General features: G+C 43.8%; 1 protein-coding gene across 3 annotated transcripts in view; it reads right to left on the minus strand.

Moving 5' to 3' along the window:
• Positions 1 to 16,449, minus strand: part of POLN (DNA polymerase nu) — a 170,633-nt gene that overhangs the window by 76,272 nt on the left and 77,912 nt on the right. For all 3 annotated transcript variants that reach the window (XM_015137860.3, XM_078002889.1, XM_078002888.1), the window contains 5 exons: positions 15,405 to 15,488; positions 14,989 to 15,084; positions 4,903 to 4,959; positions 3,608 to 3,661; positions 2,540 to 2,605 (listed from right to left, as the gene is read on the minus strand). In XM_015137860.3, coding sequence (XP_014993346.3) covers positions 2,540 to 2,605; positions 3,608 to 3,661; positions 4,903 to 4,959; positions 14,989 to 15,084; positions 15,405 to 15,488 — 357 coding nt within the window. The remainder of the gene's footprint in view (positions 1 to 2,539; positions 2,606 to 3,607; positions 3,662 to 4,902; positions 4,960 to 14,988; positions 15,085 to 15,404; positions 15,489 to 16,449) is intronic.

Genomic DNA, 16,449 nt, shown 5'->3' on the forward strand with positions numbered 1-16,449 from the left:
ATATGTATCTTAAAAGTTAAAAGGCAAAAGAAAATTGGAGGAAAATAATTCAACATTTTATAAAGGGTTAATCTTTATTATATAAAGAGCTTTTCCATACCAATAGGAAAAAATAAACACCCTCCAGAGAAATGGGCAAATGACATGAACAGGCAATTCAAAGAAGAATAATTGTTTCATGTAGTCAACCTCAACACATATTTAAAGAAATGGAAATTGAAAAAATGAGTCAGGAAAGTAATCAAAATGAAAACTCCTTGTGTTGGCAAGGATTAGGGGACCAAACATTTCACACACTATGTGGTGGGAATGTTATTTTTGGTGGAGAGGCTAATTTGGCAATATAAAGCCTTAAAAATACATATATACTGTAACTCAGAAACTCTGTCTCTAGGAATTTATGCTATAGAAATCAACATAAAAAAAGTACCAAAAATGCTTATGGTATTGGTTCTGGTATTGCTATTGAAATTGGTATGGTATTGCTATGATAAAGTACAAGTATGTTTATGGTATCTCTATAAAATAATTAAAACTGCAAACAATCTAAATGGCCATCATTAGGGGTAGCCATTAAATGGAATACAATGCAGCTGTTAAAATGATGACACAAGCTTCCAGTTAAAGGTCACAGCTGAATGCACATGTTATGTTTACATCTCATCTTTTCAAAAGTTCAACTGAAATAACGGAAAAATGAGTAGGTAAAATTAGAACTTCACAGAGAACCTGGGAGGAGTGCTACTCACAAACCAGACCCTTCAGAAACTTCTGGAAGAGAATAAAACACAGCAAGAAATTTACTGAAAATGTAATGGAAAAAGAAACTTATAACTCCATAAAAGCAAAAGCAAGGACCTCCACGAAAAGTTTCTCAGCAGAATTCCTAAATAACTCCTAGATAAGAAGTATCAACTAAGAGAAAACTGCAGCAGTTGTGGTTGGTTGAGAAATTAGCCCAAGGGTAATGTGGCAGCAGTGCCTGCATTCAGAGGAGATGGCACTGGTATTCACATGGATATTGGTGCTGGTATTGGTAGTCACATTAGTATTGCTATTACTACTACTCTTCCCTAGATAAAGACCCCAGAAGAGCCCCCTAAAGTGCAAGGCCAGAGACAGCTGGCAGCCCGAGAGATGACTGACCAAGAGTGGGTGTCCATGCACCCAAGAGACCATACAATCAGTGCAAACTCCCCCCATCCCAGCCTCTCTTCCTCTTCCTCACACAGTCACCCGAGTGTGTCCCTCTGCCTGCACGCACTTGGTACACCATCTATGCAAATGCCTGGATGAAGTCCTGACCATTAATGGAGGGAACCCACGGGACAGACACATGTTATGGAGGGAAGGGAAAGATGACTAACATTTGCTCATTCTGTAAATCTCCACATACTTGTATTTCTTTACCATTAATATATATTCATATTTATATATATTAGTGTATACTTAAATAATTCACATATTTAATTCATATATTTAAATTTAAATATAGATTCAAATCAATATTTATTAATATAGAATGATATCAAGAGATGTTAAAATAGAAAAGCATAATATAAAATAGAATGGCTTTATCTTTGTAGAAAAAAAAATTTTTTTTTTTGAGACAGAGTCTTGCTCTGTCACCCAGGCTGGAGAACAGTGGCACGATCTCGGCTCACTGCAAGCTCCGCTTCCTGGGTTCATGCCATTCTCCTGCCTCAGACTCCTGAGTAGCTGGGACTACAGGCACACGCCACCACGCCTGGCTAATTTTTGTATTTTTAGTAAAGACAGGGTTTCACCATATTGGCCAGGCTGGTCTCCAACTCCTGACCTCATGATCTACTGCTTTGGCCTCCCAAAGTGCTGGGATTACAGGCATGAGCCACCACACCCGGCCTAAAAAATTGTATTTTATAAATATATGTGCTTAGCAAGAAGTGTGGAAAGATAGACACCACAGTTCTGCATGGTGCATAACAAGTGACTTTTTATTATTTTTATTTCTTTTCTGTATCTAAGGAATTTTCTGTAATGAGAAATTAATCATGAGTCTTTTTTAGTTCAAAATACAGAGCCATTTAGAAAGTTAATTGCTTTAAGTGTGATGGAAGCTGCATCATAAGTTCAAGGGAATTTATGGCTTTTTTTTTTTTTTTTTTATCAGAGACACAGTTTCAACAACCACCAAAAAATTAAGCTGTTCATCATAGCATCAGCTATTTCAACACATTTCTGGAAATCAGAAGCCACCTGTCTGGCACAAATCTGAAAAGGAAGATGGGGTAGGGGTGCCCTTTTTGCCCTCACACTGGAGTGCATGGTTTCTGGGTGTGAAGCCCCCGCCCTGCTAACTCAGCACTTCACAAGAAGAGAACCCACCTGCCTTGTTCTCCTGCTATGTTCTCAGAATAAACAGAATAAAACACAGCATATCAGTATGAAGCCCCCTCTTGGAAACAGAAAGTACACAGGCAAACGCATGTGGAGACAAAACTTCAATAGCAAGGCAGGAAAACGGCGTTTAACAAAGACAGCTGTTTACACAACTTACAGGATGCTTGGCTGAAAGTCTTCCAGTCACAGTTCCAGTCTGATTCCATGTAGAGGAAATGGAGCCCTGTATTAGTTAAAAAGAATCAGTGTAAACTCTGGCAATGCTATGTGAAGTCGAGGATGTGGCGGAGCCTCCACCCACAACACACAACACTCACTGGTCCTCCAGAAGCCAACAAGCTGCTGGCCCTAAACTTCCAACCCTGAAATGTCCTTGGGGTTACAAAATTCCTGACGTGTGATTAGGGAAGGGTGAGGAAGGAGGCTCCCCCTAACCCATGTAGGAACTGCAACAAGACTTTATGTCACTCACAAATCCTGTGCATGGGGAGAGTAAGAGCTGTTGGGCTGTGGGGAACTTGGCATGGGCTCAAGATAGGACTGTGCGTCACAGACAGGTTCTGTCACTTGCTGAGTGAACTTGACCGAGTCACAGAACATCTCTTGACTGCAGTCTCCTCAGGTCTGAACTAAAACAGTAACATCTTCCTCAAATGAATCCAGAACAGAGACACAATCGTGGATGTGAAAGGTGGTCAGCTAGAGCTTCCTCATAAACGGAGGGTTTCAAGGCATAACGTCAACCTATGCTGCAAGGGGACCTAAATGATACCAATATTATGGTTCATAGTTTCAAGGATATTAGATTATTTTGGCCGGGTGCAGTGGCTCACGCCTGTAATCCCAGCACTTTGGGAGGCCGAGGCAGGTGGATCACGAGGTCAGAGTCTGAGACCAGCCTGGCCATCATAGTGAAACCCCGTCTCTACTAAAAATACCAAAAATTAGCTGGGCGTGGTGGCGGGCACCTGTAATCCCAGCTACTTGGGAGGCTGAGGCAGAAGAATCGCTTGGAGCCGGGAGGCGGAGGTTGCAGTAAACTGAGATTGTGCCACTGCACTCCAGCCCAGCGACAGTGCGAAACTCTGTCTCAAAAAACAAACAAACAAAAAAGAGAATATTAGATTATTTCATCATTTACTAAAATTACAAAGGTTCTATATGTATCTGAACTCACACAAAAACCACAATCCTAATCACAGTATCTTTTTGTAAAGCTTGTTACCTTTTTCATACAAGCTAATAATCCATCTACAAAGGTTGACTTGATCTTGTGAACCTAAGGTAGAAAGACAAAAATAATCATTTTCTTTAAGTCGTAAGTCTTTTTTGGGCGGGGGAAGGAGTCTCGTTCCATTGCCCAGGCTGGAGTGCAATGGCATGATCTCAGCTCACTGAAACCTCCGCCTCCTGGGTTCAAGCAATTCTCTTGCCTCAGTCTGAGTAGCTGGGATTACAGGCATGTGCCTCCATGCTCAGCTAAGTTTTACATTTTTAGTAGAGATAGGGTTTCACCATGTTGGCCAGGCTGGTCTTGAACCCCTGACCTCAGGTGATCCACCTACCTCAGTCTCCCAAAGTGTTGGGATTACAGGCGTGAGCCACCACACCCGGCCGGTTTAAGTCTTTAATCAGGAATGGTGTGAATGGTGTTTCACAGAGTGCTGGGTACATGCTGCTACTATCACCTCAGATGACTCCGGGAGGCCCTGGAATGACCTTAGGTGGCACCAGGATTAAATAACACTGACCCACACAGAAAGATGTCATTCCACTCTTTAAAAATAGATCTATTAATTCTAGAATCTTTCTAGATTTACAGGACATTTGCAAAGATAAACAGATAAACAAATACTCTGACACAGTGTCTCCTGTGGCTGCCCCTTTACATTGCTGCAGGGAGAAAGGGCCAGGCTGGAGCCAATGTGCTCCCTCACAGCTGCCAGGCCCTCAGGATACAGCAGGCCACAGGCTCAGTGAATACTAGGACCTATGCTGTGGGCAGTGGCAAAAGCTATAAACGTGGTTCACAACCAAAAGAGAACTTTGGAAGGAAATGGCAGGTGTGTGAAAAGAGAAAGGGAATCACCAGGGGAGGGAAGGGGGCCACTCATGAAATCTCTGGCAAATGTAAATGCAGGACGACACAACACTGCTATGGTATGGTCTTGGCAGACCTAGAAGCCAGGGAGGGGTTATGGGAGGCTTCGAGACTAGGTACTGCTGGGCGTCTCCTGCACACCGATGACACACAGCCGTGGCATGCCACCTACTTCCTTCTGATTCCTCATTGTCTTCTTCCATTTTGACTCCTGGGGTTCGCGAGTGGGGCTGATTGCAGACTTGGGTAAAATCACATTAGGGTGCAAGTAAGCAGTGCCAGTACAAGGTTAACCTGACAAAACTCTATTCCCCCGAGAACACTGGGAGGGCTACTTCAGCCATTATGGATTTCTGTTGATGACACAGGGCTGTATGGTTCCCCTTCATCACCTTTTACGTACAAAAAAATTAACTTACCTGCCTGTATTCCAAAATTATCTTGGGTAATGGATGAAGGTCTCGCAGAGCATTTAACTAAACATGAAAATAAATATTACCAATGTAATTCATGTTAACATTTTAAACACTTATTTTCATCTGGAGAAAGTCTTTGTAATAAATGGTCTAATTGAGCATATTTTCCAAAATAAAGATGCATAATAAACTCAAGTTTATCAGGTGTCTTAATCCTAACCCCTTACAAAACTATTCTGATGTCTACATGGGCACTAAAAACATCTCAGATAAGCTTGGAAATAAGATTCCTCTTGAGATTTAAATTAGCGAAATCTAAATCCAGGATAGGTAAAATACCGTGTCAGTGTCTACAAACGTATAACTCGCTAACTGCATAATTTCAGGGAGGGAGTAATGGATTATGAGTTTAAAGATTAGCTTTAAAAATCAAAATATAACATACCTATAGGAAAGTGCAAGAGAGTAAGAAAAGTTTGTTAATTATCACAAAGTGAGCACAGTTGTTAACCACCACCCACAACAAGCAACGACACATTCCAATTTCCCCAGTAGGTACTGGCTGCTTCCCCAGGGCTGACCACCACCTGGACTTCTACCACAGGCTACCTGTTTCCTGTCCTTGGTCCAATGTTATTTTTTTTAGGGTTCATCAATATATGAAGCAGTATTTCATTTATTTGCACTGCTGTGTAGTATTCAAGTGCATGAATGTAGAATATGATCCATTCCACCTTTGATGGATATGTGTTTTTTTTCTACCTTAGGGCTATCATGAATAATGCTGGTACAGAGATTTTAGTTAATGTATGTCCACAGTTCTGTGGAATACATACATTAAGAAGTGTGAAACTGCTGCGTCAACTTTAGCAGAGATACTGCCAGTTCTCCAAAGTAAACGTACCTGCTTATACCCCTTTCAGCAAAACATAAAAGTTCAAGCTGATCCACATTTTTGCCAATGCATGTCATCACTGGTGTTAATTTTAGCTGTTCTAGTAAATGAGAAGTGATCTCTCACTATAGTTTTAGTCTGTATTTCCCGTGACTAATGTTGTTGGACACTATTCATATATTTGACTAATTGTATATCTTCTTTCATTAAGCCCTTGTTCGTGTCTTTTGCTCACTTAAAAAATTGGTGTGTCTTTTCCTCCTTGAGTTGTAGAAATTTGTTATTCTGGACAGTTTTCTGGTCAGTTATATATTTATGGGAAATATCTTTTCTCCTTCTGTGGCTAGCTTTTTTATTCATTTTTTTTTAACTTTTAATTTTTTTTACATAAGGTCTCACTCTGTTGCCCAGGCTGGAGTGTAGTGGTGCAATCATAACTCACTACAACCTTAAACTCCTGGGTTCAAGTGATCCTCCTCTACCTCAGCCTCCCGAGTAGCTGGACTACAGGTGCACACGACCATGCCTGGCTAATTTTCTAAATTTTTGGCAGAGATGAGGTCTTGCCATGTTGCCCAGGCTGGTCTTAAACTCCTGGCTTCAAGTGGTCCTCCTGACTCAGCCTCCCAAGGTGTTGGTATTACAAGCATGAGCCACAGTACCTGGCTTTTTCACTGTTTAATGGTGTCTTTTCGTAATTAGAGATTTTTAATTTGATTGTTGTCCTGTTTATCAAGCTTTCCCTTTATGGTTGATGCATTTGCTGTCCTACTTATGAATGTTTACCTACCTCTAGGTCTTAAAGATATCCTCTTGTTATATCTTCTCCAATCTTTACTATTTTGCTTTTGATACTTAGATACACAATTTACTTGGAATTTATGTTTATGTGCTGAATGAAATGGGGGCCAAGAAGCACTGGCCCTTTATGTAACAAGCCCTCCTTACTTAATGCTTTGCAGTGATGCCCTATGAGACACATTCTCTCTCCCTCTCTTTCTTCTTGAGACAGGGTCTTGCTCTGTCACCCAGGCTGGAGTGCAGCGGTACCATCTTGGCTCACTGCAACCTCTACCTCCGGGGCTCAAGGTATCCTCCTGCCTCAGCCTCCAGAGTAACTGGGACTACAGGTGCATGCCACCATGCCCAGCTAATTTTTGTGTTTTTTGTAGGGATGAGGTTTTGCCATGTTGCCCAGGCTGGTCTTGAACTCCTGGACTCAAGCAATCCTCCTGCCTTGGCCTCCCAAAGTGCTGGAATTACAGGCATGAACCACCATGCCTGGCCCGATTTTCTTTATTTTTTTTACCTTTAAGTTCTGTTGGACTTGATGTTTGTGGATTTTCTATCTTGGTCCATTGGCCTAGTTACTGACCCTCGAGTCAACACCAAATGGTATTGCCTAATTAATTCCTAGTAATTCCTATTGCTTTATAATTAGTCTTGATATTCAATAGACTATGTCCTTAAATAGTGCTTCCCCTCCTCCCTCCAGATTATTTTGGCTCTTTTTAGTTTTTAGCATTTCCATATAAATCTGAGAATCAACTTTTCAATTCCTACCAAAAAAACTCCTGCCAGGATTTTAATTAAAATTGTTTAGAATCTATAAATCAACTTGCGGGAGAACTGATTATATGATTTTGATGTAATAGTGTAAACCACTAAATCATAGTGCTCTCTGAATAAAGACTGAGAACACAAGAGCTGTGACCATAAAACATTAACAGTGGGAGGTATCTTGCCTCAGTATAATCCAGAATTGCAGTTTTTGTAGAAAAGCTATCCCCAGGGGGGTGAAAGTGCATGAAAATACTTAGCCAAGAAAACAGCTTAAGATCATCTAACTCTCCTTATCTTGATACCTTACTCACAAACTAACTTTCTAACCAATAGTCTCCCAGTATATTTTGACTTGAGCAGCCTGAGAACACCAAAAAGAAGTAGTGTTTGATTGCACAAACCGTGTATAAAGCACTGAGTGTTGGCTGAGGGCCAGAGGCAGAGCGCCATCCGCCGCCATGGCTCTGTGGGCTCACCCGCGCACTCTGCGCTGGCTGCAGACACCACATTCTCCTGACCTCCCTTCTCACTCGTTTCCCTCTGGTGCCTCTTCTCTCTCTGACCTTCAAAATACCAGTTTCTCGGAGTTTAACTCTGTGGTCATCTATACCGGCTGTGTACCGCAATCAACAGGGAGCTTCAAAAGCAGGCCCATGACTAGGCTCTGCCACCCAATTCTGACTCAGGGGATCAGCTGTGGGCCTGGGCATCCGTGTTTTCCAAATCTCCAGGCAGGGCAGAGGAACATTGTCCCAGGGCGACTTTAGTAAAAATCAGCTGGCAGCTTCCAGGTGTGGATTCCCAGCATGAGCCCCATCCCACAGGCCCACTGCTGTTTTGTGACATGGCACATCACTGTCTCACATACACTTCTGTCCTAACATATCCAAGGCTGAACACTTGACCTTGCCCTCCATAAACAGTTCCTGTTCCAGTTTTCCCTGAGTAGTGGCTGTATCCATTTGCCCAAGTGCACAACTTAGAAAACTCAGAACTACTCCACATGCTGACTTCTGTTCACACTCACATGAATTTATCAGAAGGTCCTTTCTGTTCTAAATATCCTCTAAAAATCCATCTGTTTTGCTCCATTTTCATTGCCATGACCTAGACTGCAGTGACAGCCTACTAATGAGTATCCCCCATTCTCCAACCAGCTAAAAGAGTAATCTTGGCTGGGCATAGTGGCTCACGCATGTAATCCCAGCACTTTGGGAGGCAGAGGCGGGCGGATCACCTGAGGTCAGGAGTTGGAGACCAGCCTGACCGACATGGAGCAACATGGAGAAACTCTGTCTCTACTAAAAATACAAAATTAGCCGGGCATGGTGGCACGCACCTGTAGTCCCAGCTACTCAGGAGGCTGAGGCATGAGAATCACTTGAACCCAGGAGGCAGAGTTTACCATGAGTCAATTCATCACGCCATTGCCCTCCAGCCTGGGCAACAAGAGCAAAACTCTGTCTCAAAAAAAAAAAAAAAAAAAAAAAAAAAAGGCTGGGCGTGGTGGCTCACACCTGTAATCCCAGCACTTTGGCAGGCCCAGGTGGGCGGATTACCTGAGGTCAGGAGTTCGAGACCACCCTGGCCAACATGGTGAAATCCCATCTCTATTAAAAATACAAAAATTAGCCAGGAATGGTGGCACATGCCTGCAATCCCAGCTACTCGGGAGGCTGAGGCAGGAGAATTGCTTGAGCCCAGGAGGCAGAGATTGTAGTGAGCTGAGATTGTGCCATTGCACTCCAGCCTGGCTGACAGAGCAAGACTCTGTCTCAAAAAAAAAAGTGATCTTATAAAAACATATCCAACACCTATTAAAATGGTGAAAATCCAGAACACCAACACCACCAAGTGCTGGCAAGGATTTGGAGCAACAGGAACTCTCATTCATTGTTGGTGGGAATGCAAAATGGTGCAGCTACCCTGGAAGACAGTTTGGCGGTTTCTTACACAACTAAACGTACTCTTATCATTTCATCCAGCAATCGTACTCTTTGGTGTTTGCCCAGATAAGCTGAAAATTTATGTCCACATAAAAACCTACACGCAGATAATTATCTCTGCTTTATTCATAATTAACAAAACTTGGAAACAACCAAAATGTTCTTCGTAGGTAAATGGAAAATAAACTGTGATACATCCATGCAATGGAATATTATTCACTGCTAGAAAGAAATGAACTATCAGGCTATGAAAAGACATGGAAGAAACTTAAGTACCTACCACTAAGTGAAATAAGTCAATTCAAAAAGGCTACACACTGTGATTCCAATTTTGTAACATTCTGGGAAAGGCAAAACTGTGGAAACAGTAAAAAGCATAGTGGCTGTCAGGGGCTGGCGGGAGGAAAGGAGGAATAGGCAGAGCACCGGATTTTTAGGGCAGTGGCACTGCTCTGTATGATGCTGTAATGGTAGATGTATGTCATCATACATTTGTCTAAACCCACAGAATGTCTAACACCAAGAGTGAACCCTACACACAAGAGCAGTCCAAGAGTATACTGTGTAACTACGGACTTTGGGTGATAATGATGTGTCAGTGTGGGTTCACTGACTGTTAACAACGGTACCATTCTGTCGAGGATGTTGATAGAGGGGGAGCTTGTGCATGTGTGAGAACAGGGAGTACAGAACAGGGAGTATGGGAACTCTTTGTACTTTCTGCTCAATTTTACTGTGAACCTAAAACTAAAAAATAGTCTTTTTTTTTTTTTTTTTTTTTTTTTGAGACCGTGTCTTACTCTGTTGCACAGACTGGACAGCAGTGGTATAATCACTGCTCAGCGCAGCCTTGAACTACTGGGCTCAAGTGATCCTGCCACCTCAGCCTCATGAGTAGCTGGGACTACCAGCATGCACCACCACACCTGGCTAATTTTTAAATTTTTTGTACAGACATGGTCTCACTATGTTGTCCAGGCTGGTCTTAACTCCTGGCCTCAAACAATCCTCCTGCCTCGGCCTCCCAAAGTGCTGGGATTACAGGCGTGAGCCACCGTACCTGGCCATTAAAGTCTATTTTTTAAAAATCTAGATCATAGTTGCTCCCTTACTTAAACAATTCCAAGGCTATCCATTTTTCTAAAAATCTACATTCCTCCCCATAGCCTGCAAAGCACAGCAGAATTGGGTCCTTGTTCACCCTCAACCCCATCCCTCCCATTCTTCTCAGTCACAAGGCTCCAGCCTCAGCCCCTGAGCAGCCTGAGCCTTTTCCCATTGCAAGGCCTTGTTCTTATCCTTTGCATAGGCACTTCCTCATCTTCGAGCTTCAGCTTACACACAATTCCTTAGGGTTCTCTCTGGACCACTCGGTCTGGAGTGTGTCGCTCTCCCTGTTATTACCTTAATGGCTCTTATCCTGCTGGATGGTTCTTGTAATATCTAATTTTAGGTGTCAACTTGACTGGGTTATAAGACAACCAGACAGCTGGTAAAGCATTATTTTCTATGTGAGTGTTTCCAGAGGAGGCTGGCATGTGAGTTGGTGGACTGAACAGGGAAGATCTGCATTGATGCGGGCAGGGAATATCCAATCAACTAAGGGCCCAGTTAGAATAAAAAACAGAGGAAAGGTGGATTCACTCACTCTGCTAGCATCTGGGACACGCTTCTCCTATCTTTAGACATCAGAACTCCAGACTCTCCAGTGTTTGGACTCTAGTACACACACTGGTGACACTCCAGGCTCTTGGACCTTCAGCCTTGGACTGAGTTACACCATCAACTTCCCTGTCCCAAGGCTTTCGGGCTTGGACTGAGCCACACTATCAGCTTTCCTGGGTCTCCAGCTTGCAGACAGCCTATCGTGGGACTTCACAGCACCCCCAACTGCATGAACCAATGTCCCTAACAAATCCCTTCTCATATACCTATTATCTGTATCTATATCTGCATATGTCCTCCTGGCTCTGTTTCTCTAGAGAACCCTGCTGTAGTTCCTCACTGGAATAGATATTCCATGATGATAAAGACCTTTTCCCCACTAAACCGTCAACAGTGTCTAACACAGAGCCAGGGCCACAAGAGTGTTTGCTGACTAAAACAGAAAGGGCATCTGTCCTGCTCATGGCTGTATCCCACATACTGGATGCCCAGCAATGGGGTCAGTGCACACACATGACCTGGAGACTCCATCACTTCAGTTAGTCAAGGGGTGTCAAAAGCAACTCCTGGAAATGATGAGTGACTGGTCCAGGAATCCTGATCCCAAAGCTGGACCACCTTCCCAGAGTTTGAACTCCCTGTGATGTTCTGAGAACATGTGACTTCATTGCAGAGAAAAAAAAAAAAAACCATCAAAGCTTCTTTCAGTTCGTTAGGGAGGGACCCTTGTTCCCCACTCGTCACGTGCCTACTGAGGGGAGGGAATTCCCACTATACCCCAGCAGGAGTGAGCGGACCAGCTAGGCACCACAGGACTCTAAACCACACCGTACAGGTACAAGGGTACGTGTGTTCTTCAGCCCATGTGGAGCATCTGAGAACCCTGAGGTGAGTGTCAAAGAACTGACGTTGCATAGATCGTGTTCTCTTACCACACTTCATTTAATTCAGAAATCAAGGCTGGGCACGGTGGCTCACGCCTGTAATCCCAGTACTCTGGGAGGCCAAGGTGGGCAGCTCACCTGAGGTCAGCAGTTTGAGACCAGCCTGGCCAACATGGTGAAACCCCGTCTCTACTGAAAATACAAAAATTAGCCAGGTGTGGTGGCAGGTGCATGTAGTCCCAGCTACTCAGGAGACTGAAGCAGAAGCATCGCTTGAACCTGGAAGGGGGAGGCTGCAGTGAGCTGAGATCACACCACTGCACTCCAGCCTGAGCGAGACTCTGTCTCAAAAAAAAAAAAAAAAAAATTAGAAATCAATAACAAAAACTATCTGGGAACCCCACACACATTTGGAAATGTTAAGACACACTTCCAAACAACTCAATGGTGAAAGAATTATAAAGAAAATATGTAGAGTTAAACGATGAGAAAAAAATGGCACATCTCAAAACTTGAAGGGTTCATTAGTGACTTCCTGAGCATCCACTATGCCCCAGGCATTGTACTAAGCACTGGGAACATCCCAGCAACAAAAAAAAAGTTGTGCACTCTTAGGGTTACATCTAGTTGGGGGAGCTGAGCAGCAGCAAATCTGTGTGTGACGCAGGGGATACCATCAGCTGGTTTCCCCGACATCAAACATGGATTCGTGGAGGAAAAGGGCAGGTTGGGGACAGGCGCTGGGGTGAGAGGAGCCACAATGCTCACCAAGGCCTCTGGGAAGGGGGCAGGGAGGATGGAGAGAAGTCATGAGAAGAAATCTGAATCTTGAATTTGTCCATGTACATGGCATAAGCCAATCTTTTCATATGCATGAATGAACAACTTGACTTATTCAGTTAAATAAAAGAGTGAGGCTAATATGACTTATGCTTATTATGTCTTTATGGGAGAAAAATGAGCTCCTCATGAAAGCTGTTGCCTTAACATGAGAGCACATCAGCACCAGAAGACAGTGATGCCTCCTTTCTTGCATTGCTGGTTGTCTGGAGAGGGAAGGGAGCTGCAAAGGGAAGGGCGACAGTGCCAGCTGGTGCCAGGACAGAGGTGAGCTCAGGTGCCAGTGCAGGATGAGCGGCTTGCCCAGGCAGCGCCCCCTGCTGGAGCTCTGGGGCATGTTACCCATGTCCACTGTGTGGTGTTGAGACCCAAGCCTTAGTCTCTGCAGCAAGACAGATGCTGCTTCCAGGAACCACCTGCTGACCCAGCACTCCATGAACACACCACAGATGCTGAGTTCAACACCAGGGGCTGGTTTGGTTCTGGGGACAAACTGAAGTCTTTGATCTGCACAACCTACATTCTAATGGAAAAAGCAAACACACACCTAAGATAAATTTTAGGTAGTGGTGAGTTGGTGAGTTGTGTGCAGAAAATAACTCAAGGTGAAGAAACAGCTGTGACTGGGGACCTTACTGTAGTCTGGGCGACCAGAGGTCTCCTGAATGCAATGTATAAGCTGACAATCAGAAGCAAGCGGGAAAAATTTGTGGCACGAGTCTGGGGACAGAGGAGGAGCTGGCGCACAAAGCTGCAGGCAGCTCAGCAAGTGCTGGAGTGTGGAGAGAGAGGAGGTGCCGGGCCAGCAAGGCACAGCCAGAGCACAGGCCTGGGGATATGCTCTGCAGCTCGGATTTGATGGTAAGTGCAATAGAAGCTACTGGAAGTCCTAGGGCAGTAACGTGACTTTTCCAGTGCTTTTAAAGGATCACTCTGCCTGGGTGTGAGGGATGAGCAGCAGGGGCAAGAGTGGTTGGAGGGATCTAAGTGAGAAAGGTCTATGGTGGAGACGGGGAATGGGGAAAAGGAGGCACGCTCAGGACCTATTTTGTGGGTAGAGACTGTGACACTCGCTGTGGGGGAGGTGGAAGGAAAGTCAAGGATGACTCACAGGATTTTTCTCGGAATGGCCAATGCTAACTGGTCTTTTGAGAGCTTTTATGTCAGGCACAGTCCTAAGTGCTGTTTCACACAGACACATGGACACACATGCACGTGCACTGAATTCTCACAAGATTCTAGGAGGGAAAGTACTATTATTATCTTTCTTTTATAGATCAGGAAACTGAGGCACAAGTAATGTTTTCATGTTGTCCAAACCATGCCGGCCAGTGATGGCTCACCCCACTGCCCCTGTTCTTACTCACTACTCTGCACTAGCTCCCAAGGACCTGGAAGGAAGATGGGCCCTTCACTAAGGTGGAGAAGGCTTGAAGAAGAAGAAGATTTGGAAAGGCACAGTTCCGAGTCCCTCCAGTGGAGCATCCTCTGCAGGAGTCCATTATTCACCCAGTAACTGCCCATTAAACCAGCAAAGGCCAAGTGCAGGTACAGTCAGTGAGCTCAGGCTCCATGAGGGCCTGTACTCTAAGACGCCCTCACAGGGCGAAGACCGGAGGTATGTGGTACTGGAGAGGGAACAGGACCAGAGGAGGCATCTTAGAAGGAAACCTTCCTTTGCTACAAAGTCAAATGCTGGACAGAGCACAGAAAGCACAAACTGGAGCCTCAAAAGCTGATTCTCACCACAATAACCAATATTCACAATGACATTAATTCACTTATTTACTGACCTCCACTCTGGGTCTTTTCAGTAAAAGTACTCACTGGCTTCTGAATATCGACGTATACTCTCCCACTCCAACACAACACAATCTCACTACTCCTTGTCTTCAAAAAATTGATTCCTCTCAAGAGAGGAGTAGGTAAAATTCTCTAAAATAAATCTGGGGAAAGGAGAAGACTGATGACCTGCTTCTAGTTCCTCTTGGGGACACGAGGCAAAGAGATTTTGACTGGATTGTCAAGAAGTTGGTTTTAAGAACAAAACTCCACCAAATTATGCTTTTCAGAAAGTCAAGCCAATTAACTGCTTCTGCAAAAGTGCACTGTCTGACTCTCTCTCCTTGGTCCGCAGTGAGAAAAGCAACCTTGGTGTGGGGAGCCCCTCTTCTGCAGAAACTGCTGCCAGCATGAGGGGACGGCCTGAGAGTCTCGGGTGGGTCTAAAGGTCAGCACACAGGTGGTGCAGACATGCTGTCATTCTGAAAAGAAAAGGATAACTCTGAAATCTTACCACTGCTTCTGATGTGGATGGGTATTTCTGCAGCCCCGTTCTGGGGAGACTGTTCCTTCGACTCAGCAGGTGCAGCTTTAACTTGCCAAAGAGGATCTTCAACAAAGCAATTTACACATGGTGAGGGAATCTCACATTTGAAAGAAACAGAACATTACAATAGCAGAGCCCATGCCGCCAGCCAGAGAATACACACCCAAACAGACGTTACAACATGCTTAAATTCTCACTTAGTACTTTTCTTTGATTTAAAGGCTTTGAAGTAATGAATCTCAGTGTGTTCATTACTTGTGAGAGACCATGAAAAACTTACTTTTCGGATAGTTGACATAAAATATTTATAAATTCAAAATAAATCTCCCTTTAACTCCTGAATAAGAAATACATTTTACGAAAGAGCCAAAATTCAGCTTTACCTCTCGAAGCTGGTTACTGCTCATTATAAGAAACCGTTCTCCTGCAACAAAATGAGCTTCTTGCTCCAATTCCTTGAGACGAGCCTGAAAATATGATACACACAATTAATCTCATTCATAGCTTTCACAATTTAAGATTATTTTTTGTTCATCAAACAATTCTCAACAGCGAGATGGGCATGGTGGCTTATGCCTGTAATACCAGCCCTTTGGGAGGCTGAGGCGGGAGGATCACTTGAGCCCAGGAGTTTGAGACCAGCCTGGGCAACACAGTGTGGCCCCATCACTAAAAAAAAATTAGCTGAGCACAGTGGTGCACACCTGTAGTCCTAGCTACTTGGGAGGCTGAGGTGGGAGGACTGTATGAACCCGAGAGTTCAAGGTTGCAGTTAGTTATAACTGCCACTGCACTCCAGCCTGTGTGACAGTGAGACCCGGTCTCAACAAACAAACACATACACACAAAATTCCCAAAGAAAGCTCTTAAGAGAGTAATAAATAACCTATAATTTATCAAAATAAGCATAAAAATACATATTTTGGCCAGGTGCAGTGGCTCACACCTGTGATCCCAGCACTTTGGGAGGCCGAGGCAGGTGGGTGTCTTGAGCCCAGGAGTTTGAGACCAGCCTGGGCAACATAGTGAAACCTCATCGCTACAAAAAAAATAAAAATAAAAATAAAAATAAACGTATTTTGCCTCATGGTGAAATACCTAGGCTCATAGAAGCATCCTCCCCCAAAGGTAAGAAAACACTTAAAGAAGCAAAAATAATGGGAAGGGAAGAATCAATTCTCCAGCAATATTAAGACTAAAAAAGGGATCCAACATCATATAGAACAAGACAGAGGTAGAAAGTATAGGAAACAGGCTTGTATCAAGAATACATCAGGATATCCTATACATCAGTAAGCAAAAATATAAAAATGGGTAAAAGACTTGAGCAGATCCTTTACAAAAAGAAATTCCTAAAAGCTAATGATGCTTATGAAAAGCTAATCAACCCCACTAGTGTGAAATGTGACATACAAAATGACATCACTC

Source organism: Macaca mulatta, chromosome 5 (assembly GCF_049350105.2).
Source record: "Macaca mulatta isolate MMU2019108-1 chromosome 5, T2T-MMU8v2.0, whole genome shotgun sequence".
NCBI classification, from domain to species: Eukaryota; Metazoa; Chordata; class Mammalia; order Primates; family Cercopithecidae; genus Macaca; species Macaca mulatta.